This window comes from Oncorhynchus tshawytscha, linkage group LG10 (assembly GCF_018296145.1).
Source record: "Oncorhynchus tshawytscha isolate Ot180627B linkage group LG10, Otsh_v2.0, whole genome shotgun sequence".
In the NCBI taxonomy this organism is placed as follows: Eukaryota; Metazoa; Chordata; class Actinopteri; order Salmoniformes; family Salmonidae; genus Oncorhynchus; species Oncorhynchus tshawytscha.
Genome location: NC_056438.1, coordinates 28,262,084 through 28,289,281, shown reverse-complemented (window position 1 = coordinate 28,289,281; position 27,198 = coordinate 28,262,084). Strand labels below are relative to the sequence as shown.

The 27,198-nt window shown below is 44.9% G+C and overlaps 1 protein-coding gene across 5 annotated transcripts in view; it reads left to right on the top strand.

Annotated features, from left to right (window-relative positions):
• LOC112261015 (neurexin-2-like) overlaps window positions 1-27,198 on the top strand; it is a 935,354-nt gene that overhangs the window by 463,798 nt on the left and 444,358 nt on the right. For 4 of the 5 annotated variants that reach the window (XM_042328452.1, XM_042328454.1, XM_042328455.1 and 1 more), the window contains 5 exons: window positions 1,169-1,330; window positions 9,167-9,605; window positions 11,063-11,446; window positions 13,789-13,992; window positions 16,695-16,721. In XM_042328452.1, coding sequence (XP_042184386.1) covers window positions 1,169-1,330; window positions 9,167-9,605; window positions 11,063-11,446; window positions 13,789-13,992; window positions 16,695-16,721 — 1,216 coding nt within the window. The remainder of the gene's footprint in view (window positions 1-1,168; window positions 1,331-9,166; window positions 9,606-11,062; window positions 11,447-13,788; window positions 13,993-16,694; window positions 16,722-27,198) is intronic. The other variant, XM_042328453.1, reaches the window with a different exon arrangement.

The following is a 27,198-nucleotide window of genomic DNA, read 5'->3' as shown; positions in this document are numbered from 1 at the left end:
CCTTACTAATGCCACTTGTTAAATCCACTTCAGTGTCGATGGAGGGGAGAAGACCGGTTAAAGAGTGATTTTTAAGCCTTGAGACAATTGAGACATGGATTGTGTATGTGTGTCGTTCAGAGGGTGAATGGGAAAGACAAAAGACTGAAGTCCCTTTGAACGGGGTATGGTAGTATACTCCGTTACAAGACAAATTGGTTATTTTTTTATATATTCACACTGCATAGGAACTTCAATTGGACAGATTTCATATCTGATTTTCTTTCCCACCCTGAGTAAGTCAGAGGCCTGGTATTACATGATAAAGAGTCCCCCTCTCATCTCAACTCTGCTATAATCAAATTAAGGTCAACTCAGTGACTCTGCACTGAAGTATACTCTAGTGTCTCTGCAATACTAATGAATAGACCCAGGACTTAACATTCTGTAGAGAGAGGGAATGAATATGTCTTTGCGCCTGGCACCTTTCTGGCAAAAGCTGACAATCTTCCTCCAGAGGGCTTGAGGAAGCCTTTAAAAACATACGGTTGATGCCTTTTACATTCCATGAAAGGAAAACAAAGGCTTTTTTCTCAGTTGGAGCTATCTCCCCTCCATCAGACTCCTGGCGGTGTACATTTGATTCCGTCTGTCAGTTTCCGCTCCGTCAGTGATCAAAGACGCCGCTCGCTCCCGTAACCTCGCACAAAGTATTAAAATAAAGTTCTATTCATCCCCCGACTCTCTTGATTGAGGTTCTGTTCGCCTGGAACGCAGACTGAATAGTCAAGCATTGAGGTTTGTCAGTTGTTTGACTCTGCAAGGTCATATTGTCAGTTGTCTAGTTTGTTAAGTGGTCAAATAATATGCAATTCATACTTCCACGAACTAGTCTTACCCTTGAGACCTTATTAGAGAGTGAAAACAGCATCGTCCCAGTGGTCAACCCTAGCAACTGCACTCGTGAGCGACTCCCCTCTGAGCTGCGCCCACGCGACCAATCGTGAACGAGTAACGCCACACCGTAGGGGACAGCCCCGCCTACCGCCAGTGTTTAATCCAACTTCTTCCTTTCCTTTCCCCTCCTCCACTCCTCTACTCTTTCTCTCTCTTTTTTGTTGTTGTTGTCTCGCTCCATCTGTCTATCCCACTCTACCTACCTGTCTCTGTTGGGCCGTGCCCGTACCAGGTGACTATATCAGTGGATGGTATTCTGACCACTACTGGTTATACCCAGGAGGACTATACCATGTTGGGGTCAGATGACTTCTTCTACATTGGGGGGAGTCCCAATACTGCGGACCTGCCCGGATCACCTGTCAGCAACAACTTCATGGGCTGCCTTAAAGATGTGAGTGTCTCTGGTTCAGTACTGGCATCACGGGGGTAATCACACACACACACACACACACACACACACACACACACACACACACACACACACACACACACACACACACACACACACACACACACACACACACACAGACACTCATACTTGCTCGCGTACACAAACAGTCTACACAGATGTCATTTCTCTGCGTGTGAACCAGTGTGTGTGTGTGTGTGTGTGTGTGTGAGAGAGTAGGAGGTGTCAGACAGGCGTGTAGAGGCATCATACATTCCCTATGAACAGGCTGGATATTCTCTCAGAGACGCTAAATGATTATTCTAACTCTAAGAGGAAGTAAAATGATAAGTCACCATAGTTGGTATGAAATAGTTTTTCTCACCAATAAGGCTCCAAGCCACAACTTAACAAGATGAGAAAAGGACCACTCCATTTCAAACATTATACTCTGGTATGCCTAATGGCTTATATAGGAAGGACTGGGAATAAGGCTCCAATTCATTTCCTCATAAAGGTTCTCTGATTTGAATAAGTGATTACTTTTTCATCGGTTTTAATGAATCATATAGTAATCACATCTCTAACTTAATTATGCTCTTACAATTACGTTTTCATTATTTTGGTTGCTGTAAGAAAAATTCCCTCTTGGACTCATCCTCCCAAGGCATTTCTAGTCTGTCTCCTGAAGATGAGGATCAGGGCCGTTTCTAGCTTTTTGGGGGCCCTAAGCGAGATTTGGTTGAGGCCCCCCCCCCCCACATCGCAGACAACAAATGTATTGGCTCCCCTCTTGATGGCGTGGAGAACATTTTAGTTTTAAAGCAAATGTTCTGCAATTCTACACACTTTCCCATGGGTTTTAAAACACATTCACATTTTACTCATTGTGACATGTGGAAGAGAGAGAGAACTTTGCCTTTTTAAAGCACATTTTCTGCAATTCTACACATTTGCCATGGGGTTCAGAGAAACATGTGCAGTTTTAAAGCAAAGATCCTGCAATTCTACATATTTTGCCATGGCTTATTCCACGTTCATATGATACTATATGTGTGAGAGTGACTAACAAAATCCATTGGGGCCCCCTAGAGGTCAGGGCCCCTGGGCACGTGCCTTGCCGCTGATGATGCACTGCCCAATTTAGAATTGCACGTTGTGTATTCTACTATCCTAACTAACAGTAAGTTTAGACCCCGACTCACCTTCCAAAGTTGCTTATGCCCGGAAAACGTCACTGATGAAGACGATGATACAATCAATTCCCAAACAGAGAGAGAGAGGAGAAACAGAGGGCGAGAAGGAGGGAGGGGAGGAGTAAGAGGAAGAGGAAGAGGAAAGAGGAGGAGTATAAAGCGGCGGGAAAAAGGACACATCTTTTTTTAAATGCAGAGAGAAGAGAAGAAAGAGGTTGACATGACTTGGACGAGTGAAATCTGCCAGTAATTGTCAAAGTATAAAGGGAGGAAGGAAGACTAAGAGCAAGAGAAAGGGTGATACTGTATGAGCAGATGGGGAAGGGGGAGCAGACACAGCGAAAGGACGAGAGAAGACAGATGTCCAGTCAAGAAAGAATGAAGCCTGCAAGTGAAGTCTGCAATGTATAATCAGCTGTGAAAATGAGAAGAGAGGGTGACAAGTAAGAGTGAGAAGACTGTGTAGAAGAGAATGGGGGGCAGAAATTAGAGAGAGAAGAGCAGGTGAAGAGCGGGTTAAGGGAAAGAGAGAGAGAGGGAGACTCAGTGAGCATAGCCTTGCTATTGAGAGAGGCCCGCCGTAGGCAGAGCCGGCTCTCAAGAGAAGGCAGGCTATGTGCACACTGCCCATAAAATAAGGTGGAAACTGAGCTGCACTTCCTAACCTCCTGCCAAATGTATGACCATAATTAGAGACACATACAGTGCATTCAGAAAGTATTCAGACCTATTGACTTTTTTTTAACGTTACAGCCTTATTCTAAAGTCGATTTAGAAAATAGTCTAATCATCAATCTACACCTAATATCCCATAAGGACAAAGGAAAAACGGTTTTTAGAAACATTTGCAAAGTTATTAAAAGTAAAAGCTGAAATATTACATTTACATAAGTATTCAGACCCTTTACTCAGTACTTTACTGAAGTGCCTCGAGTCTCCTTGGGTAGGATACTACAAGCTTGGCACACCTGTATTTGGGGAGTTTATCCCATTCCTCTCTGCAGATCCTCTCAAGTTCTGTCAGGTTGGATGGGGAGCGTCGCTGCACAGCTATTTTCTGGTCTCTCCAGAGATGTTCGATCCGGTTCAAGTCCAGGCTCTGGCGGGGCCACTCAAGGACATTCAGAGACTTGTCCCAAAGCCACTCCTGCATTGTGTTGGCTGTGTGCTTAGTGTCGTTGTTCTGTTGGAAGGTCAACCTTTGCCCCAGTCTGCGGTCCTGAGCACTCTGCAACAGGTTTTCATCAATGATATCTCTGCCGCTGATAAACATCCTGACAGCATGATGCTGCCACCTTCACTGTAGGGATGGTGCCAGGTTTCCTCCAAACGTGATTTTTGGCATTCAGGCCAAAAAGTTCAATCTTGGTTTCATCAGACTAGAGAATCTTGTTTCTTATGGTCTGAGATTCTTTAGGGGCCTTTTGGCAAACTCCAAGCAGGCTGTCATGTGCCTTTTACTGAGGAGTGGCTTCCGTCTGGCCACTCTACCATAAAGGCCTGATTGGTGGTGCTGCAGAGACGGTTGTCCTTCTGGAAGGTTATCCCATCTCAACAGAGGAACTCTGGAGCTCCTTCAGAGTGACCATCGAGTTCTTGGTCAACCCCCTGACCAAGGGCCTTCTCCCCCGATTGTTCAGTTTGGCCGGGCGGCTAGGTCTAGGAAGAGTCTTGGTGGTTCCAAGCTTCTTCCATTTAAGATTGATGGAGGCCACTGTGTTCTTGGGGACCTTCAATGCTGCAGAAATGTTTTGGTACCCTTCCCCAGATCTGAGCCTCGACACAATCCTGTCCCGGAGCTCTACGGACAATTCCTTCGACCTCATGGCTTGGTTTTTGCTCTGACATGCACTGTCAACTGTGGGACCTTTTATAGATAGGTGTGTGCCTTTCCAAATCATGTCCAATCAATTTAATTAACCACAGGTGGACTCCAATCAAGTTGTAGAAACATCTCAAGGATGATCAATGGAAACAGGATGCACCTGAGCTTAATTTCGAGTCTCATAGCAAAGGGTCTGAATACTAAAATAAATAAGGTATTTCTGTTTTTTATTTTTAATACATTTGCTAACTTTTCTGAAAACCTGTTTTCGCTTTGTCATTATGGGGTATTGTGTGTAGATTGTGCCTTTTTTTAATGTATGTAGTTCTGTCCTTGAGCTGTTCTTGTCTATTAATGTTCTGTATGATGTCATGTTTCATGTGGACCACAGGAAGAGTAGCTGTTGCAACGGCTAATGGGGATCCTAATTTATGTTTATTTACCTATTTGCACATTGTTATAACAAACACAGAGAGTGAGAGAGTGAGAGAGTGAGAGAGTGAGAGAGAGAGAGCGCACCGCTGGTGAATCCAGATTGTGATGGTGACAAATGTTGAATGTTCCATCTCTTTTTAGGTCAGGCAAAGAGAGGGGCTGACTGCACTGTACGGGAAAGAGCTGTTTAGTTCCATAAGAAATGCTGCCTATGTACAACACAATCCTTCCAAGTGTTTGAGTAATGTGTTGGAAACACAAGATCAAAAAAACAAAAAAACACAAGAGCAGTATCCAGGCACATTCTCTCTAGTGGTATTTGAAAGTTGGATTATTGATAAAAAGCAGACTCTTGGGGACTGTTTCATCCTCTTGGTCAGTAGCGTGGGCAGATTTCGGAGTCTTGTGTCAGGGCTGTGGCCGTGATTTCAAGCTCCCAGTGGAGCGAAACGCCTTTGATACGCCTGGCCAGGAGCCTCCAGGAGCGAGAAATCCATTGAATGGGAGCAGAGAGTGGGGATGGAGTGAGTCAAAAGACAGAAAAAGGAGAGTGGGAGCCACAGAGGATCTCAAGTCTTTTAGAGATACACTTAGTTTACCTTGTTTTATTGTTCCTAGGTTACGCTGTGAAGTTACAACTTTATTTCACTGGGCAAGTCTTTTATGGGCACATAACTCTTTCCCCCCAATATTACCATCTGTCTTCCCCTCTGCTTCTACACGTCACCTTGCTATCGCCCTCTTTCACACCCTCCTATCCCTCTCTCTTCCCTCTCTCTCTCTCTCTCTCTCCAGGCATTTGTGTAATTAAGTCTATGCCAGTGTTGCTGGGACACCAGCTTTGACATCCAAATTAAAAATGGATTTCTTCGACTGATTCCCAAACTAGCAGAATTCACCCCCCCTCTCCTCCCTCCCTCTCTCCCCACCTGCCCATTCCCGCTCTATCTCTCTGCAGCTCCATGTGAGCCTCACCTTGGTTGGATGATAGGATCTCCCCAACTCTCTTCTCTCTCCCGCCCTCATTGGACACATTTTACTCAGGCACCTCAGCGTGCAGCCTACCCAATTCACATCTTTTCCACAATGGGAAATTAGTGGTGTGTAGGATGATTGATTGTGTGTGTGTGTGTGTGTGTGTGTGTGTGTGTGTGTGCATGCATGTGTGTGTGCCTCTAAGCTTGCGTGGTGAGTATTTGGGTCTGTTTGTGTGAGTTGGCTTGTGAGTAACAGAGAAACACTCATTTGCAGGAGTTGGTGTTTACAAGTCTGTTTTGTTTGCTGCTCTTGCTCTCTGTTCTCCTCCTGACCTGAGAAGTGAAAACAGTAGATGAAGTAGCTGTTGAATACTGTTGAAGTATTGCACCTGTATGTCAATTACAAATAGTGTCAACAAAATAATTATTCCTTTTAAAAACGATGCCCCTCTGAAACAGGTCTGTTTTCCTGAAGAAATTAACATTCACACCTGCAACAACCCCCCAACAAACAAACCCACAAGAGAATTATATACAATTATGGCCAACAACAACCTCCATTTGCTCTCTCTCTCACACACACACACACACACACACACACACACACACACACACACACACACACACACACACACACACACACACACACACACACACACACACACACACACACACACACACACCAGGTCCTCAGCCCCTGGGAGCATCAGTGAAAGTGATTATGTCTGGGCCAGCCTGGCTGCTCGCTGGATTGCAGCGCTGCTTAGGCTGTCCGAGTTTCTCAATGACAAAACAAATCAATCCAGTCACCCTGAAGGAGACGAATGGCACAGCGCTCGTGCTAGCCGTGAGAACAGTGAAAAGCATAAGCCGATACACGCCGATACACATCGGTTCAGACAGACATTTTGACGGGGGCGCGCCTCCAAAGTTATTCCTCCAGAAAATGTCCCCTGTGCCTTTTGGCAAAAGTTGTTAAGTAACATCAGAATAGTGACAGAACTGCTTGTCTTATTACAGGGACTTAGCGATAATGTTTAGACGAATACAGGAGGCTGTCTTACCTTTAAACTCTCTGAAGTTCACCTAAAGTTTGACTGCCGCTCATGTACTTACTGTCCTGTAATGTCGTCAACATCCAGCGCATTCGGAAAGTATTCAGACTCCTTGACTTTTTCCACATTTTTTGCTACGTTACAGCCTTCTTCAAAAATTGATTTAAAAAAAGCCTCATCAGTCTACACACAATACCCCATAATGACAAAGCAAAAACGTATTTTAGAAATCAATAAAAAAAATTAAAAACAGAAATACCTTATTTACTTAAGTATTTAGACCCTTTGCTATGAGACTTGAAATTGAGCTCAGGTGCATCCTGTTTCCATCGATCATCCTTGAGATGTTTCTACTTGATTGTAGTCCAGCTGTGGTAAATTCAATTGATTTGTTAAGGCACACACCTGTCTATTTAAGGTCCCACAGTTGACAGTGCATGTCAGAGCTAAAAACCAAGCCATGAGGTCGAAGGACTTCCCTCTGGCATCGCAGATATCACAATACCAGCAATTAACCCATTCCTTTTGTGAGGGACTGCAGCACCTTGTCCTTCTCCTCGCCCACTTTCTCCTCTCTCTTTCTCATCCCCCCACCTCCCTCACTCTCTATCAAACACCATGAGTTGAGTCCACTCACTGTTGGTTTGTCGACTGCTAACGAAGAGTTAGCACGGCTTATTAGCGCCGCTTATCTGTCTCTAATGACGAGATTGTGAGGTCCACAGAGCAGAAGCTGTTGCCGCACCTCAGGAGTTTAGCTACCAGAGTTCAGACCTGTGTTCAAGTAGTATTTGTTGTTTAGCAAATACTTTGGCTGGGTTCGCTTTAGCTATGTCTGGTGCAATGCAATCAATAGAATAAATCCCGGAAGTGCAAACTCCCCCGACCGCTCCGGCAGGTTCGTTGAAACACTCAATGAGTTAGCCAAGCCTGCAGTCACGATGGAAAATAGGAAAATATGGCAGCGATACAAGTGGAGCTATGGAGGAAAGGGGAAGCAGAGAAGTTTGCAGCTTTTGCAGAGCCGCTTGTATTAAATGTTGAAATGAGAGAAGTGAGTTGAGGCATTCCCCAGTTCTCATGTTTAAAGCCATTTCGGTAAACCGTGAGATTTCAGCTGGTCCATTTTTGTTGCGGGCTTTGCAGTACCTCGGCACTAACTTGAGAGGAAAAAATGAAAAGTGGATGTGCTGGGAATGGCAATCTTTCTAACGCTACCCTAAAATAACTACTTTCAGGGCCTGGTGTCTGCGTCCCTGCATATCTGCAACACTTCTGTTTGTGAGTGCGTGTGCTCGCCGGGCCAAGAACCAACTTTGCTTCTGTGTTCTCACCCTCCGTCGAAAAGTGGCGTTCTCACACACTTGCGGTGGTTTCACAGTGTGCCACCTTTCCAGGGCGGCTAACACCATTCCTCCGATGACAGCCGTCATGGTAGTGTATGGACCTGTCAGATAAAGCTGCAGGAAAAGACAGCTTAATAAACTATCCAGAGTTTTTATATATATATATATATATTCGGTGCTAAAAACTCTGGATATATATAAATATATTATGAATGCGCATTCAAGAGTGCAGACATTTTTTTTTTTTTTAGCTTTAAGTCTGACAGGAACATTTGTATTAGTCTGTAGGAGTCTACTACATTATTCCCTTCTTTATTCCCTTCATCCTGCACCTTGATATCACCCAGAGTGTCGTTGTGAATAATTGAGTTTACTAAACTGTGAATCCCACACTCACACAAACAAACGCTGCGCTTCTTCTAAAGTCTATGGTTAGTCATTTGAAAATTATAGTCACTCTGTAGCGTAATTGGATATTGAGACGCTAAATTCAATGTGAAGGGAGTGTTGAACAGCAAGGAAGTGTAAACGGAACACATTGTGTTTCAGAGAAATCCAAAGAAGGCTCGACGCCATCGGTACCCAAAGGAGCGGCTTGTCGTATATATTCATTTTATTCACATTCAAAGTGCCTGACGCATTTGTCTATGTCCAAACCTATCAATATACAAAGTAGACAGCTAGCCTTTGCATGCATCATTTCTCTTTCCCAAACTCATGTGGTGTCTACGATTGTTAAAACAGCCTATAGAATGTGCAACATTAACCTAAACATTGACTTAGACATTAGCTCATTAGCTTATACCCTGATGAAGACAGCTTGTCTGTCGAAACGTTGGACATAAATATTTTTGCACCTGAGCTCCTAGAGTGTGTGCCTCTCCTTTATTTTTTTTTTAAGTGTCTATGAGTGTCTACGGGCCACAGAATGTGAACATTAACCTAAACATTAGCTGACCGTACTAAAATCAAACTGCCTCTATCGCCTTCCCTCTCTCCCTATAGGTGGTGTATAAGAATAACGACTTCAAGCTAGAACTCTCCCGGCTGGCCATCGAGCGGGACCCTAAGATCAGCCTGAACGGAGACCTCGTCTTCCGCTGTGAGGACGTGGCCGCCCTGGACCCCGTCACCTTTGAGTCCCCCGAGTCCTTCATCGCCCTGCCCAAGTGGAACACCAAGAAAACAGGCTCCATCTCCTTCGACTTCCGCACCACAGAACCCAGCGGCCTGCTGCTGTTCAGCCACGGGCGCCCCCAGGGTCCTAAAGAGCAGAAGCCGGGTCGAGACATGAAGTCAGACTATTTTGCTATGGAGCTGCTGGACGGGTTCCTATACCTACTCATGGACATGGGGTCGGGGAGTATCAAGCTGAAGACCAGTAATAAGAAGGTGAACGACGGGGAGTGGTGCCATGTGGACTTCCAGAGGGAAGGGAGGAAAGGTGAACATATGAACATGAAGCAGTGTGACAATACCTTCCTAATGTTATGGTTCTGAAGGAGTCTACTGCACACACTTGTAGACTATTGCGTACATAGAGAGCTGTGTATATTCTACACGGGAGGTGCTGAGGGGAGAACGGCTGGCTGGAATGGAATGGTGTCAAACACATGGAAACCATGTTTGAGGTTTTTGATGCCATTCCATTCATTCTGTTCCAGCCGTTATAGGGGAGCCCGTCCTTCCCAATTAAGGTGGCACCAGCCTCCTGTGCTTCTGAAGTACTTTATTTCTCTGGAGTACACGTGTACAGGCTTTGAATATTCATTTTCCTTCATTTACCTTTTCTAATGATGATCTTCCTGTCCTTCAGCCCTGCCTAAAAGCCTTCTTCTACACACCTCTCCACCCCCTCCTCCCGCCTCTCTCTGTCCTGTCATATCCATTTCTTCTCATACCGTCCCCTGAGGGGTCTGCATGATGCATGCATTCACGTAGGCACTTATGGTTTTTTGTGTGTGTGTGTGTGTGTGCGCGTTTGCATACGCACATGCGTGTGTTGCGCTACTATAGGGAGTCTCTCTGAGCACACTCCTGCCCCTCCTGTAATTGCATTTTAATAGACAATTAAGAGTGAGTCGTAAATCATAGCCGGGCGCCACGAGAAGAACCTGGGTCTCATCCACTCTCGTCTATGCTGCATTTTGCTGGGTTGTTCCCCCTCCACTCAACCGATTATAGCCACAACACAAACACACAAGACCATACAAAAGCACTCTCATTCAACATCCACTCAACCACAGACACAGACACACACATACGCACACGCACACGCACACACACACACACACACACACACACACAATCCCATGCGCTCAATCACACTTGCCCGCAAACACAAGAGTACCAACATGTAAACACACTTACTAACACACATTATCTCGCCTAATGCTTCAATTACATTCACACATACCACAGGTGCCCGGTGGCGCCGTGACAGGGGCGGACGGGCTCATAGTAATGTTTGGAATGAAATGAATGGAATGGTATTGAACACATGAAACACATGGTTTACAGCTGTTTGATGCCATTCCATTCAATCCATTCCAGCCATTATTATGAGCCGTCCTCCCCTCAGCAGCCTTCTGTGACACACACATGCAGTACACAGTCAGGGTGGGGGGAGGAACTGATTACATGTAGTCAGTTGCATGGAATCTGATTACAACAAAAAAACTGTAATCGGTTGCGTTACCAGCAAAAAAATTGTAATCGGATTACCGGTACATTTTGAAAAACTTTATGATTACTTCTTGGATTACTTTTCATTTCAGAAAGGATGTTTGCGGAAAAAATACAGTGCGGCACCTTTCTGTTTCCTCGGTGGCATTCAATTAAGAACTGTACACACGTGACATGACATGTGTATAACCCTCCTCTCTCCACCTCCACTCCCAGGCTCCATCTCGGTGAACAGCCGCAGCATCCCCTTCAACTCCAACGAGGGCAGTGAGATCCTGGACCTGGACAGCGACATGTTCCTGGGGGGTCTCCCGGAGACCCGCTCTGACCTGGTGCTGCCCCCCGAGGTCTGGACGGCCTTGCTCAACTACGGCTACGTGGGCTGCGTCCGCGACCTCTTCATCGACGGCAAGAGCCGCGACGTGCGCCGCCTGGCCGAGATCCAGAGCTCCCCGGGCGTCAGCAGCTTCTGCACCCGCGAGCTTCAGAAGAGGTGCAGCAGCACCCCCTGTGGGAACGGAGGCCTGTGTAAAGAGGGATGGAACCGCTACATCTGCGACTGTACCGGCACCGGCTACCTGGGCAGCAACTGTGAACTCGGTGAGGAGAAACAGGGAGACTGGAGAAGTGGAGGAGTGGGAAACAAGTGGTGGTCAAACAGGATGAGGACATTTGGGTAGCAGGCTGCGGAGATGAAGTCAGGTTTGGTTTCATGCTTACAAGTGTTATTATAGCCAGCGAGTTAAACCTAATCATAATAGACTTTAGATAGTACGAGTACATGGACTTCATCCTGTGCCACTCTGAAGCCTCAACCAGCTGCAGTGTGGTAAAAGGACATTTGAAGGAGCAATGCACTCGAGGATGGGTGGCTTTTGGGAAGCTAGCTGACTGAACTGCTGGGAGGTTGGGTGAGGTTTGGGGAGCTCGGTTGAGCGACGATGCTTACTGTCACCATCTGGGCTTGTCACACATCCAGGTGGTGCAAGGCTGCTCTCTCTCTGTCTGTCTGTTTGGGGGTGGTGCAACCTGCTAGCGGCTACACATGTCTGATCCATTCTAATTCGCTGTAGGCTGTTTGTTGTGTAATAGCACCAAAGGAACCTTTGAGGTGAAATGAATGCACAGTATAAGGATGTTGTATTGTAGGCCTGCCAAAGGTAATGGCACAATAGAACATTGGGATTGAAATCAAGGCAGTGGATGAAGTGAAGGATTTACGTGTCATGGACAGTTTAGGAAGTGAAGGATTTACGTGTCATGGACAGTTTAGGAAGTGAAGGATTTATGTGTCATGGACAGTTTAGGAAGTGAAGGATTTAAGTGTAATGGGACAGTTTAGGAAATGAAGGATTTAGGTGTCATGGACAGTTTAGGAAGGGAAGGATTTAGGTGTCATGGACAGTTTAGGAAGGGAAGGATTTAGGTGTCATGGACAGTTTAGGAAGTGAAGGATTTAAGTGTAATTGACAGTTTAGAAAGTGAAGGATTTACGTGTCATGGACAGTTTAGGAAGTGAAGGATCTATGTGTCATGGACAGTTTAGGAAATTAAGGATTTAAGTGTAATGGGACAGTTTAGGAAGTGAAGGATTTACGTGTCATGGACAGTTTAGGAAGTGAAGGATTTAAGTGTAATGGGACAGTTTAGGAAGTGAAGGATCTATGTGTAATGGACAGTTTCGGAAGTGAAGGATCTACGTGTAATGGACAGTTTAGGAAGTGAAGGATCTACGTGTAATGGACTGTTTAGGAAGTGAAGGATCTACGCGTAATGGACAGTTTCGGAAGTGAAGGATCTACGTGTAATGGACAGTTTCGGAAGTGAAGGATCTACGCGTAATGGACAGTTTCGGAAGTGAAGGGCAGTTTTGTGTAATGTTTCTGTTTCTTAAATGGGGCCATCTGTGTTTTTGTAGCGCTTCCTTGCCATCTAGTGTGGCAATGTAATACTGCAAGGGTGTGAAAGAGAGTTATGCTTCGTTGTCACACGTCTGGCATTTTACGTGACACATTTTAGTCATTCTTATCCAGAGCAATTAGGTTTAAGTGCCTTGCTCAAGGGCACGGCGGCAGATTTCTTTCACCTATTCGGCTCGAGGATTTGAACCAATGACCTATCGTTTACTGACCCAACGCTCTGACCAGAGTGGCCTAACACAATATTTGTGTATGAGTACTGTGGGACTTGGTCTAATGTTTCATGTTTCTGTTTCTCCAATGGGCCGGTTGTGTTTCTCGTGCTGCTTCCCTGCCATCTAGTGTGGCAATGTAATACTGCAAGGCCGTGAAAGAGAGTTATGCTTGGCTGTCACACGTTTGACCACAGTGTCTTAACTCAATATTTGTGTATGAGTAGTGTGGGACTTTGTCTTCAATAATCCAGTGAGATTGGAAACTAACCTTCTAAACCTTTTCATTTAACATCAAGTAGTTGTTTTCCAAAAAGCAATATGCTATCTGTTCAAGTGGATTTCAGTGGCCTAACCAGTAGCAGCATACAGTATTTGGTTTGTGCTCCCAACCATATGCATCTAAAATAAAAGGCAAGTACCCAGCCATGGTGAATCAGCTGAGCCCATGGCAACATGTGTTGACCCATATACACAGCCCTCCTTAGGCAACTCTTCAGAAGTGATCTAGTCAGCTGCAGGGGGTGCATGCATTGTTTCTCTGAACGGGCCTAGGATGACGTCCACGCATCTACAATAACTCTACTATTGTTTGTGTTAGACCTGGTTCCTCTAGTTTCTCTTCAAAGAAAAGACGCTTTGCTGAACTTGGATGTCCTTTCCCGTGCTGGGTATCAGTGTCTGTTGGGTCATCTAATGCTGTATGTCTGATCTCTGTTCTCCTGTTAATGTATGTGTGTGTGTGTGTCTGTCTGTATCTGAACGTATGTCTGCCTCTGCACCCCCCCCATTACTTCCACCCCTCGTACAGAGGCAACGGTGCTGAGCTACGACGGCAGCATGTATCTGAAGATCATCATCCCGGGGACCATGCACACCGAGGCAGAGGACGTGGCGCTGCGGTTCATGTCCCAACGGGCATTCGGTCTCCTCGTGGCCACCACCTCCAAAGAGTCCGCTGACACCCTGAGGCTAGAGTTGGACGGTGGCAGGGTCAAGCTGACTGTCAATCTAGGTAACCCATGGCAACCCCACCATGACCTCGGCAACCCCATTCTCGTACCCCTTCCGTCAAGCTCCATCTCCACCCCCTAAACATGAGCCTTTGTCTGTTACTGCAAGCCCGTCTCCGGTCTCTGCCTCCCTGGGTAGATCTACTCTTGTACCCCCTCTGCTTACCCAAGGTTCTGTTTCTCCCGTGGTCCCTGTGGAGAGACCTCTAGCCTGAAGATAAAAGGGTTTGGTTGTTCACAGTCTTCCAGTAGGGGGTGCTATAGAGAATGGTAAAGCCAGAGCCGTTATGGTCCATAGACTACTCTAACATCATTCTAGATGAGTAGAACAAATATAGAGACTAGAAGGCAGTGATACAGAAACATATTACCCTACAGCACTAAGCCTTTGTCTATAGTTTGGACTCCTGGCAGACTGTTGTGACCTATGGCACTCATAACGGTGCCTGCCACTTGAAGGGAGAGAGTTCACAGTGGGAGTAGGGGAGAAACAAGGCCCAGGTGCACCCTGGGATACAGGAGTGTGGGCCACCGACTTAGAGACATGAGGATGGTTCCTCCAATAATGCCACACCGTATCCATTCTATTCATCTTGTTTTCTCTCTCTCTCTCTACTTACCCTCTCTCTCTCTGACTCTTTCTCCATTTCTCTATCACACTCTCAAAGTTTCTGTCTCTCTCGCTCTCTCCCTCACTCTCGCTCGCTCTCTCATCTCTCACTTGGCCAAGGCTCAGACGATGGAACTTTTCATCCCTTCAATGGCCTGTATGTCTGCGGCCCTCGGATCAAACAGTCAGAGAGACCGGCTCACAGCCCAGTGTTGTCCCACAGCGACACACACACACACACACACACACACACACTCGCACACACGCACACACACACACACACACACACGTTCTGTGATGTAGCTGACTCTGCCTTTGCCATGCTGCTCAGCCCTGCGCCAGAGGACCGACACACAGACCCAAGTCCACCTTGGCCCAGAACAATCAGCCCCAGCCAAACACATCGTTTATCTTAGCTAATGAGGCTAAATGCTAATCCATAGCGCTAATGTGTCCAAATGAGCCAGATGATAGTTTACCGAACATCCTTCCCTAGTTCCTCCTCTTCATTTCTGCCTAGATCACTCCCTCACTTCTCCCCGAATCAGACCATACTCAGAGGTGTCATATCCACATCAACATTTATATTAATTGCTAGTTTAGAGGAAATCAATTTTTGTCTCAGTTGGAGGTGGAATTTGTTTTAGAACCAGAGGAGGACTGCTTACCATATTCCCCAAGATAATTAAAAGATGAGTTCATTGATCAATATGAAACAGTGTACAGGGACACTGCATGATCAGATGATCAATATACAATTAGTTGGTTTAATTGATCATTCTGCAGTCTGTGACGTAGGCACACACGTGTAAATAGTAATGCATGTTTTCCTTTCGTTCAAACTCAATCACAATCACATTGACCGCACTCACACAAGCTGTGGACAATCTAATTTTTCATTAGGTGATGTTGTCATTGAGGAATGACAAATGACCTTTTAATGTCAGTATCAGCCACAGAATCCCAATAACAGTGAGCCTGGTCCATGGCTGTTTGAGTCCACTATTCTGTAGCGGTTGACAGCTCGAGACCACGCCTCAGCCACAGCCACATGCACACGCAGCCTGTCACCACCAGGGGGCAGAAGAGAATAACTCGATAATTGAGCGCCACCATTTTACCATGTGCGGTCAGAAGACATGCATTTCAGAGAAAGCTGTTGTAGAATAAAGCTAGAGTTAGTGCTTGTACAGCATATTCTAGCATATCTAGAATATTCTAGCATATCCTGATATAGGTGTGCGTGCACTTGGCTTACTGTGACTGGGGTGTGCAGATCACCCTTTCCTAATATTGCTGCTGTTGGTTTCCATGCCCGAGGGGCTACAAAAGGCAAGCTCTTTCTAACCCACCATCACATTGTTGGCACTCGGTTAACCCATTTCTGATAAAAGCCACTGTAGGGAATAGGAATAACGAAACGCACTTAACAATCGCCGACTCTCGCTTGGACTACCACGCCAGTGACTGAAATGGTGAATTGACCCATATCTCTCCATATCTACTGACCCAATGCGCTTCGATCGACGACGACTTATCTGTACGCCATGTCCACTGTTTCCACGTTCGGTCGCGCCCACGATGTCATCACACGTGGAATTGATGACCTTGCTGTACGCGCTCCACACGTCATCTTTGTCTATCTAGCACGAGAGATCAAGAGTCGGGATTACTTGAAAAACGCACATTTCTCATCCTCCGCTTATTGAATGGGCTTGGTTCCCTGGCCATCAAGTGCCGCCAAGTAGACCTACAGCTCCAGAGCTTCATTGTACCAATGATTGGGTGAATATCTTGCCTTCTGTAGCGCATTGGGACTAGGTGGGTTTTGAATGGTGGCTGCAGGGACTGAGGGAGAGATGGGCGAATGATAGGGGGGGGGTGATGACGGAGGTGTGGAAAAGGAAAAGGGTGATCCTGACTCGTAGCTCTGTCCCCGGATGGTGGTCCCTAGCGAAATGCCTGGTTGTCTGCAGAATGTACCTTGAAGGATGTAAAATGTTATTATCTCTCTCTCTCTCTCTCTTTTCTTCTCCTTTCTCTCCTCTCTCTTTATTTGATTTGACCTCACCATCTCGCTCTCTCTCCCGCCAGATTGTATCAGGATAGACTGTAACCTCAGTAAGTGGTTTATTATATGCATTTATAAGACTTATATCACTGTTCTACTGATTGTGCCACTGTCTTCTGTATGATGTGTCCCCCCCCCCATAAAATGCTGCCGTTCCCCTTACGTCATACAAGTGATCACTCTATCACTATGTCTCTCTCTCTCTTAGCCATCTCTCTCTCTTAGCCATCTCCCTCTCTTAGCCATCTCTCTCTCTTAGCCATCTCTCTCTCTTAGCCATCTCTCTCGGATCATTTAGGCTTTTTAATCAGCTCTCGGTCTTATCATTCTGTCCTGTTTATTTCCGCCTCTGAGACGACACTAGGATTTTCCTTTTCCATTCCGTGATGCACTTTTCTTATCAATCCCCTCTCCCATTTCCTTCTTTCAGTTAGTTCCCCCGTTGTTGTCCTTTAGTCCGTCAGTCTCATTCTATTCCCTCCTGCTCGTCTCAGCAACAGCTTTTGTAGGCAAATCTCGATCCTTTCCATTTCCGCTCAACAGCATGTCACTTTCTCTGCTCACACCACTCCGACACCGGTGAATTCACCCCTACGATTGAGGGTCCGTATGACTGTGCAGGTGTTAGTTCTCGCCCATAGCCGACTGAACACGCAGGTGAAGCTCCTCTGTTTTGGGGACATTGGGTGCATCCAAAATGGCATCCTATTTCCCTATAGTGCACTGCATTTGACCAGGGCCCATAGGGCTAGCTAACGGTGAATAGGGTGCCATTTCAGACACAGCCGTTGTGTTCAGACAGGCTGTGGTAGCCCTTGCCAACCCAGTCCTTGGCGACCAGTCCTTTTACATATTTGGTGTATACTAACACCAGCACACCTGATTCAAATGAACAGGGGCCATGCTGAGGAGTTTATTTGTTTTAGGTGTGCTGGTGTTAGTATACATCATGTGACACGGCTGGTGGGTTCTATGGTAACCTCCATTGAGGGCACTGCCCTCTAGAACAAAACATAGACACATTTATGAGAACAAACGAATGCATTTCAGCACAGGCTGAGAGAACGACAGCAAACTGTCACTATTTAAATGTCAACAGACGAGGTAAGTGCAGCCCTAACTATGTCAAAGGAGAAACCTGCTTGGTGCGTTTGTTGTGTGCGTCTGACTGTCATTGAGTGCACAAATGTATTCCATTTCTTCTTCGTTTTAAGTATCTGTATTTTTTTATGTGCTACAGTCATTCCACATACGCAGAGCATAACTATATTCATGCCATCTCTACAAGCATACTGGCAGAGTCAGGAAATGATGAATACTGCCATTCACTCTATCGCTGCCGGCGTGACGCACACTGAAATCATCCCTGCTAGGGTTTGAACACGACATGCAACCAACCCAACACTAGATGTCCCCATAACACATGAAGTCGACTGTAGCTCTGAAAGAGGATTGAGAAGAAGTGTTAGTTCTATTCCAGCAGAGGGCACAACACACACACACATGCGCGCACACACACACACACACACACACACACACACACACACACACACACACACACACACACACACACACACAAACACACACACACACAGCCGTCTCTCAATAAATAAGGGAATGGGTTATTTATGATGAATGATGTTTCTGGGAAGAGTTCTGGAGAGGAATGGTAGTACAGTAATTTGATAGAACACAGAAAGGACTATCCAGGTTATGCTTCCCTAAGACGTCGAAGAAGTTGATCGGCCCATGGAAGCTCTACTCGTTCTCCTTACCTCAGATTCATTCATATTTCTGCTGTATGGCACGCGTTCTAATCATGCCAATTACTCCTTATGTGAATCAAATTTTGCCCTTAGTCATGTCCTGTAACCCACTGCGTCCCAAATGGCACCCATATTCCCTATGCTGCACTACTTTTGACCAGAGCCCTGAATGAAATAGGGTGCCATTTTGGATGTAGGCAGTACAGTATGTGCCAATTGCTCCCTATGGGAATTGTGGTCATTCTAACCTTTAGTCATATCTGGTAACCCACTGAGGCTGCGTTTACACAGGCAGCCCAATTATGATCTTTTAGACAATTCTAGGCAAAATATCTGATCTAATTGGTTAAAAGACTAATTAGTGGCAAAAAAATGGACATTAGTGTGTTTTTACAGGAGCTGAATGAGAGTTAGCCTGTCGGCCAGCCAGGTTAGGTCAGCGGTTAAACTGCTGTATCAGTACGGAGGGTGATATTTCGCCCCCTCACAGCACTCTGGGATGACATGTATTGTGACACATGGTGAGTGTGACGTTCGATGTATGGAGGAGACCAAGGTGCAGTGGGAGACGAATACATCTTATCTTAATGAAGACGAAGAAACACTTAAACAAACTACAAAAACAACAAAACGAACGTGAAGCTAAATATAGTGCTGACACAGGCAACTAACACATATATCACCCATGTCACACCCTGACCTAAACCAAAATAATAAAGAAAACAAAGATAACTAAGGTCAGGGCGTGACAGTGAGCAATGTGGCGCTCTCAAGACCCCTCTGTAAATGTCACGCCCTTTGGTCCGTCCACCTGCACACACACACACACGCACACACACACGCACGCACGCATGCACACACACACACACACACACACACACACACACACACACACACACACACATTCACTGTAGAGCATAGGCACATACGCACATATACACACACTGAAGAGAGACGTTTACACGCGCACACACACATACATAGACACACACAGGGGCACAGGAACTTATAGACTCTGTATATGTCAGTGCGTGTGTGTTGCCCTGTGCTGAGCTCTGAGTCATGACTCCGCATTCCCCTACATCCCACAGTATCACACAGAGGGCGTCTGCGCCATAGCACGGTGATGGAGGGACAGATACTAGCCTGGGTATTTAAAAATAAGTATTGTATACAATCTAGGCTGAATAGGTATAGGCGTGTACACGAAACAAAAATATAAATGGAACATGTAAAGTGTTGATCCCATGTTTCGTGAGCTGAAATACAATATTATTTCTCAAACATGTTGTACACAAATTTGTTTACATCGCTGTTAGTGAGCATTTCTCCTTTGCCATCCACTTGACAGGTGTGGCTTATCAGGAAGCCGTTTAAACAGCAAGATCATTACACAGGTGCACATTGTCCTGGAGACAACAAAAGACCACTCTAAAATGTGCAGTGACTTCGCACAGCCATTATAAAGGAGTGGAACAGCATTCCCAAGCCACAATCAACAGCCTGGTCAACTCAATGCAAAGGAGATGTGTCACGCTGCATGAGGCAAACGGTGGTTACACCAGATACTGACTGGTTTTCTGATCCATGCCCTTACCTTTTTTAAAGGTATCTGTGACCAACAGATGCATATCTCTATTCTCAGTCATGTGAAATCCCTAGATTAGAGACAAATTCATTTATTTCAATTGACTGTTTTCCTTTTATGAACTGTAACTCCGTAAAATCTTTAATATTGTTGCAATTTGCGTTTATATTTCTGTTCAGTACAGTTATTGTTATAAAACAGTATTCATTTGTATTGGCATGTGTACAGTTGAAGTTGGAAGTTTACATACACTTAGGTTGGAGTCATTAAAAGTCATTTTTCAACCACTCCACAAATTTCTTGTTAACAAACTATAGTTTTGGCAAGTCGGTTAGGACATCTACTTTGTGCATTTTCCAACAATTGTTCACAGACAGATTATTTCACTTATAATTCACTGTATCACAATTCCAGTGGGTCTGAAGTTTACATACACTAAGCTGACTGTGTCTTTAAACAGCTTGGAAAATTCCAGAAAGTTATGTCATCGCTTTAGAAGATTCTGATAGGCTAATTGACATCACTTGAGTCAATTGGAGGTGTACCTGTGGATGTATTTCAAGGCCTAGTTTCAAACTCAGTGCCTCTTTGCTTGACATCGTGGGAAAATCAAAAGAAATAAGCCAAGACCTCAGAAAATAAATTGTAGACCTCCACAAATCTGGTTCATCGTTGTGAGCAATTTACAAATGCCTGAAGGTACCACGTTTATCTGTACAAACCGCTCAGGAAGGAGAGGTGTTCTGTCTTCTAGAGATGAATGTACTTTGGTGCAAAAAGTGCAAATCAATCCCAGAACAACAGCAAAGGACCTTGTGAAGATGCTGGAGGAAACAGGTACAAAAGTATCTATATCCACAGAAAAATTTGTCCTATATTGACATAACCTGAAAGGCCGCTCAGCAAGGAAGAAGCCACTGCTCCAAAACCGCCATAAAAAAGCTAGACTACGGTTTGCAACTGCACATGGGTACAAAGATCGTACTTTTTGGAGAAATGTTCTCTGGTCTGATGAAACAAAAATATAACAGTTTGGCCATAATGACCATCGTTATGTTTGGAGGAAAAAGGGGGGACTTGCAAGCCGAAGAACACCATCCCATCCGTGAAGCACGGGGGTTGAAGTGTCATGTTGTGGGGGTGCTTTGCTGCAGGAGGGACTGGTGCAGTTCACAGAATAGATGGCATCATGAGGTAGGAAAATTATGTGGGTATATTGAAGCAACATCTCAAGACATCAGTCAGGAAGTTAAAGCTTGGTCGCAAATGGGTCTTCCATATGGACAATGACCCGAAGCATACTTCCAAAGTTGTTGCAAAATGGCTTAAGGACAACAAAGTCAAGGTATTGGAGTGGCATCACAAAGCCCTGGCCTTAAACCTATAGAAAATTTGTGGGCAAAACTGAAAAAGCGTGTGCGAGCAAGGAGGCCTACAAACCGAACTCAGTTACACCAGCTCTGTCAGGAGGAATGGGCCACAATTCACCCAACTTATTGTGGGAAGCTACCCAAAACATTTGACCCAAGTGAAACAAGTTAAAGGCAATGCTACCAAATACTAATTGAGTGTATGTAAACTTCTGACCCACTGGGAATGTGATGAAAGAAATAAAATCTGAAATAAATCATTCTCTCTACTATCATTCTGACATTTCACATTCTTAAAATAAAGTGGTGATCCTAAGACAGGGAATTTTTACGAGGATAAAATGTCAGGAATTGTGAAAAACTGAGTTTAAATGTATTTGGCTAAGGTGTATGTAAACTTCTGACTTCAACTGTAAGTATGTATTCTTATATAGGCATGTAGCAGTACAAAGGGAGGCATTTAAAGTTATACAGATGTGCATGTGGAAGTATTTTATGATTGGCTGTTATGGTAGTAGTCCACACTACAGTACAGTTCATTTGAAGTTTGGACATGTGTTGACATTGGCACGCATAATAGTTTTATTTCACCCAATGCTCTGATGAAATTCAGTTCTCTTTTAAGGCAATTTAACGCTTGAGTGACGGTCCGAGCTTAATTCAATGTCCTCATCTTCTCTGAACTCTCTTTAGGGCCAAACCCGGCGCAAGCAGCCTTCTGTAGAAAATGATGGCTGTTTTTAGGACAGTTGTCTTTGTTTTTGCACCCATTGCAATCAGATACACTCTTTATGAAATGAACAGAACACCAACAATTATACCAACAATGTATGTCCGATTTTTACTGTAGACTTCTGTACCGTTCTCCAAGATATACAATGTACAAGGAGACACGTGAAAAGACGGGTGCGCTGTGCTACTGTCGGGACCTGAGCTATAACATGTCTAAAACATTAGTAAGACATGTTTTGAAGATGTTCGCAAATATCAATGTGTCCTCATAGTCTCTTCATTTCGTTTTCGCACATTTTCTGCTCCCTGCATGTTTAAATATGAAATGAACCAAATGCCTCTTAAAATGTTAAACAGAAATGACCTAATAAAGTAGTGCTTTGAAGCATCAACTTCAAAGGAATACATAATCAGAGCATTTTCCTAACTAGAGCTGAAATGGAATGAGCTTGGGTATGCTGTGGATGTGTGTGTGTGTGTGTGTGCGCGCGCGCGCACATCGGTGTGTGTACGTGCTTGCTTGCATGTTTGTGTCATAGCCATCTTTATAGTAGCTTTTGCAATCGGGTTAACTTCAGTGTCACTTTTCTCCTTTTTATTTTGAAGACTTACATATAAAGCTTCTGATATTGCTATTCCCTGCCATTGAAAAGCGGATCTATGAATTGCTTCTACACTGTAGCTTACATTCAGTTTCTTAGGCAGTATTTTGGCAGTGAATCACCCTATGCACTAATGAAATGTTCCTACATGTGCCTAGGTGATACACGGCAGCCATTTTGTGCTGAGGCACTAGTCAGACATCAGTGTGCTGTGCAGCCGAGGCCAAACACCTTCCTTATGGAGACGTCTGGCTTTAACACATTATTTAAGACATTATTGTGAGCTGTTGATATCATCTGTTTATAGATGTTTTGTAGATTTATATCACTTTAATAAAAAATAGCAGTTTGAGAGTGTTTTGTGAGGCAAGGCTATCACTAGCTATGTTTCCATTAACTTGTCCAGGGATTTTTTTGTTGTTGTTGTCGACATTTAGAAAGTTTGAATGGATAAATAAATGTGATAATTGCCTGCTAGGGTGGATTTCCATTTCACTATATTGTGTCATTCAAAACGTGCTGGACATGACGACGTCACACCTAAAAAAAACATGTTTTCTTAAAAACCTATACTGTCCAATAAAAATGTAGTGGTTGAAGTGTTTCCATTACCCATTTCGGCAAATTGCGCACTAATACATTGGCGACAGACAGCTATCTGTTTCATGTCTTACAGTAGGTAGCCCGTAAAAGCCAGCATGGATAGAATGCAATAATTGACAAATATTTTCCATATTCTAATAATTCTCATGTCCGTGCCATGGTGAAACTCATGTAGATCGGAAATAATTGGATGGTGAAACTTGCCAGCCAACCAGAAAAGCAAGGCGAAGCAATTCAGGCAATCCTTGTCCTGCAAAGAATTTTTTTTACAGAAAGTTGAAAAAAAATTTTTTAGCAAGCAATAGGTATTTAGAATTAAATGTGGAGTGGACCTTTATAGTTTCATGACAAAAATGATTCCACAATCATAATTTATTCCCAAACCGTTTCCAAAATCGTACAAAATAAATATCCACCCCTGTCGAATGGAGAAAAAAAATGTTGTTGATGGTCAGAAAATGTTTCCTATAGCTGCCGTTTCCAAAACACATCGCGTATTTTTTGTTGTTTGTTGCGACATTGCTTTTGTCGAATAAACCTGAGTAAACGGAACCCTACCTAATGTAACTTTTTCAAAATGCCCTTTTCGAAGCTACTCCAGTAGTAAGGGAAAACTGGTCTTCAGTGAAGTGACAATTACTCAGTGTCAAAATGGATGTTATGCCCAGTTGCCCATAAGTAAAGGGTCATGTGGAGAGTCAAAACCAAGTCTTAAAGGGGGCCAGTCTGTAGAATGACGCATAATAAGACCAGAAGACTGACTGTGACCTAATTATTTATTTTTTGTACCTTGTGTACCCGCCTCAGTGTTCTTCCTGTCTGGAAATGTTCCTCCATTGTGTCTCTGTCAGACCCATTACCTCACACTATTCACCCAAAACAGAGAGCAACAGAGAGATGAGGTTAGGAGGTGAAAAGGAAAGGGAGGAGGGGTGGCGGAGAGGAGACATAAAAAGGCAAACAGTCACTCAGAGAGGGATACAGAACGAAGGGATGAGGACCCAGACAGACAAACGACAACAGAAGAAAGGGCGAGAGTGGGTTACATACAGAGAGAATGTGAAAGGTGGCGGTGGTGAAACAAGCCGTTTGGGAGATTTAAGGAGGGTGGCACGATGCCCGTGGACTATCTCTCCCTCCATTTACCTCTCTCCCCTTGACTTATGGCAACGGGGCTCCCTGCCCACTAGTCCTGCATGGGCCACAGAAGATTATTCACCTGTCCCCACCTACTACCGTCTTTGACTAACCTAATGGCTTGGTGTTACAGCAACCTTCTCCTTGGGGTGTGTCTCAATACCCATATATGGCTTCCTTTCCTTGTATACTTTTAACACAAACAAGTGAAAGGATTTCATAGGCTTTTAGGCCATGCCACATCAGTGATCATGGTGTAGACAGGAAAGGAAGCCACTTTGTACTATTGAGATGCACCCTTTTTCCTATTAGTACTCATCCCATATGGTGCGACGGAAGTAAAGGAAACCCCTTTACACTGTTGAGATATACCCCTCATCTCAACCTGCATGGTGAGATGACAGCCCTTTCAACCCAATAGGCTGACATAGAGACAGGTTAGATCTGGGCTTGTTATGAGAGGTGAAATGAGAGGAGCAACAGCACATTGTCTGGGTTCACACTCCCCCAGCAGAATGATGGGGTCTCCCAGGGCAACGCTGCTGCTGCTGCATGCTGGGAGATGCGGTCCAAATCAACTAAATCCACCAGGAACCTTCCTGGAGAGGGAAAGAGAGGCAGAAAGAGCAAGAGAGAGAGAACGATGAAGAGATAGGGAGATGAGAGGGAAAGAAAGAGGAGATGAAAGAAAGAGCAGAGATACATTTCTCACCTCTTTCGCCATTTACGATCAATCACTCTTCATCATGACTCTCATTTTTGCCTCCCCCTGCCGTCTGCCCTCTTCAATGCTGGGCTAGATATCGACAGCTTTTATCTCATTGTGCATTCTAACAGGCACCACACACCATACAGTGAGGGTGGAGAAGGAGAGGAGAACAGTCTCATGTCAGCCCCCCGGCCCTCCTCGCTCCCTTATCACGGTAATTGGCGCATAGGGTCACTACGACGGGCCATGGATAATCATGGCTGGGGATCATACCCCGTGTGGCCGCCCCGCCCGTGCCCCTCACTCCTCTGTATCCTCCCTTGCCAAAGCGGCTAATCAAGCCGTGTTTTGGACGCGGCTGCCGGGAGTGTTTTGCTGTGGTGGTAGGATGCGACAATGTCCACGACTGACTGCAAGCCTAACCTACTTTCCCAAGAGAGAGAGAGAGAGAGAGAGCATGAAAAAGGAGGTCTGCTATTGTTTTCAATATGGAAATAAACAAGAGGGGGAGGAAGAGAGAGGGGGATCTGGGGCCCGTTCAGCGGGACGTCACATTTTGGAACGTTCAGATATAGAAACAGACTATGTAGAACAAACATGACTCTCTGACATGTAGAATAAGGAACCACATTGGCTCTGTTCATGCCAATTCGATCTGCAACATTTGACAACGTTTGTCAACTGAACATGGCCCTTCTCTGTTTTCAAAGTGAAAATACTGAGGATGAGGCAAGGGAGGGAGGGATAGTGGGGGAGGTGGGGGGGGAGAGAGAGGGGTAATGAAGAGCGAGAGTAGAGAGAAGGGGGAATGGAGAGAAAGAAATTGAGAGAGGGAGAACCGAGCAGGAGAGGATCTTGATTTGGCTGCCTGCTTGTGTTTATATCACCACTATCCCCTGCTCGTCGCGTCTTTCATCTCGGTGGTCGCGCTCGCTGTTAGCAGACAGGCGCCATTAAATCTGGCTGCACAAGACACACACACACACACACACACACTTCATTAGATCTAAGATAGGCCCTGCACTCTTTTGAGTGCTCCAGATAGTAAATATGATATCACAGGGATAAGGAGACAAATACGATCAACGTCAAAGACAGCCTGATCCTTATCTCTGGGGGAAAAGCAGAGTCAAGCAAAGTAAAGCAACTCTCTATCACGCTACGGAAATCACTTTAACCCTCAAAGCAGCATATTCTTACACATCTGCCTTCTAATGCTGTTTGACTGAAACATAGAGAGAGACATGCCCAGATGGGTTCCAAGTCTGTCCGTCGTATATCGTAGAATCTCAATCCCCCTCCGCTCCTCTTAAACAATGTTATTCACCAGATGATAAAACAAATGCATTCAATGTTTATCGTCCGCTACAAAACCATATGGGCCCTATTAAATGCCGGGACACACTGCACGGCGAGCATTATAGTTATGGGAAGAGGGCTTATGCACAAGTACAGCACGGTATCCCGCACAGCTTTGCCCAAAAATGATTTCTGATTGAAATGGTGCAGGGCCTCATTTTTGAACAAAGACACTCCACAATCTGAAAGTCAATGAGTTAGGTTAATTATACAGTTTGTGGTTGTGAATCCTGAAAATGTACCCCTGGGTCTTTTAAATAAGCTATTATTTGCATAGCCCTGCTACCTCCATGAATTACATGTAAGGGCATAAGAAATGGCTACAGCATGCATGGAGTCGTTTGAGCTATTAGGTATAAATACAGGTCTTGTCCAGAGGGTTTGCTGGAGCAAATGTATACTGTATCTGTTAGGGCTTCAATGGAAAAGATTTGCATTTCAGGGAAAGTGTTTTTAACTGCTGTAGAAGAAGAATTATGTAGGAGAATGATCTGTAGGAGAATGATCTGTAGGAGAATGGTCTGTAGGAGAGTGATCTGTAGGGGAATGATCTGTAGGAGTATGATCTGTAGGAGAGTGATCTGTGGGAGAGTGATCTGTGGGAGAGTGATCTGTAGGAGAATGATCTGTAGGAGAATGATCTGTAGGCAAATGATCTGTA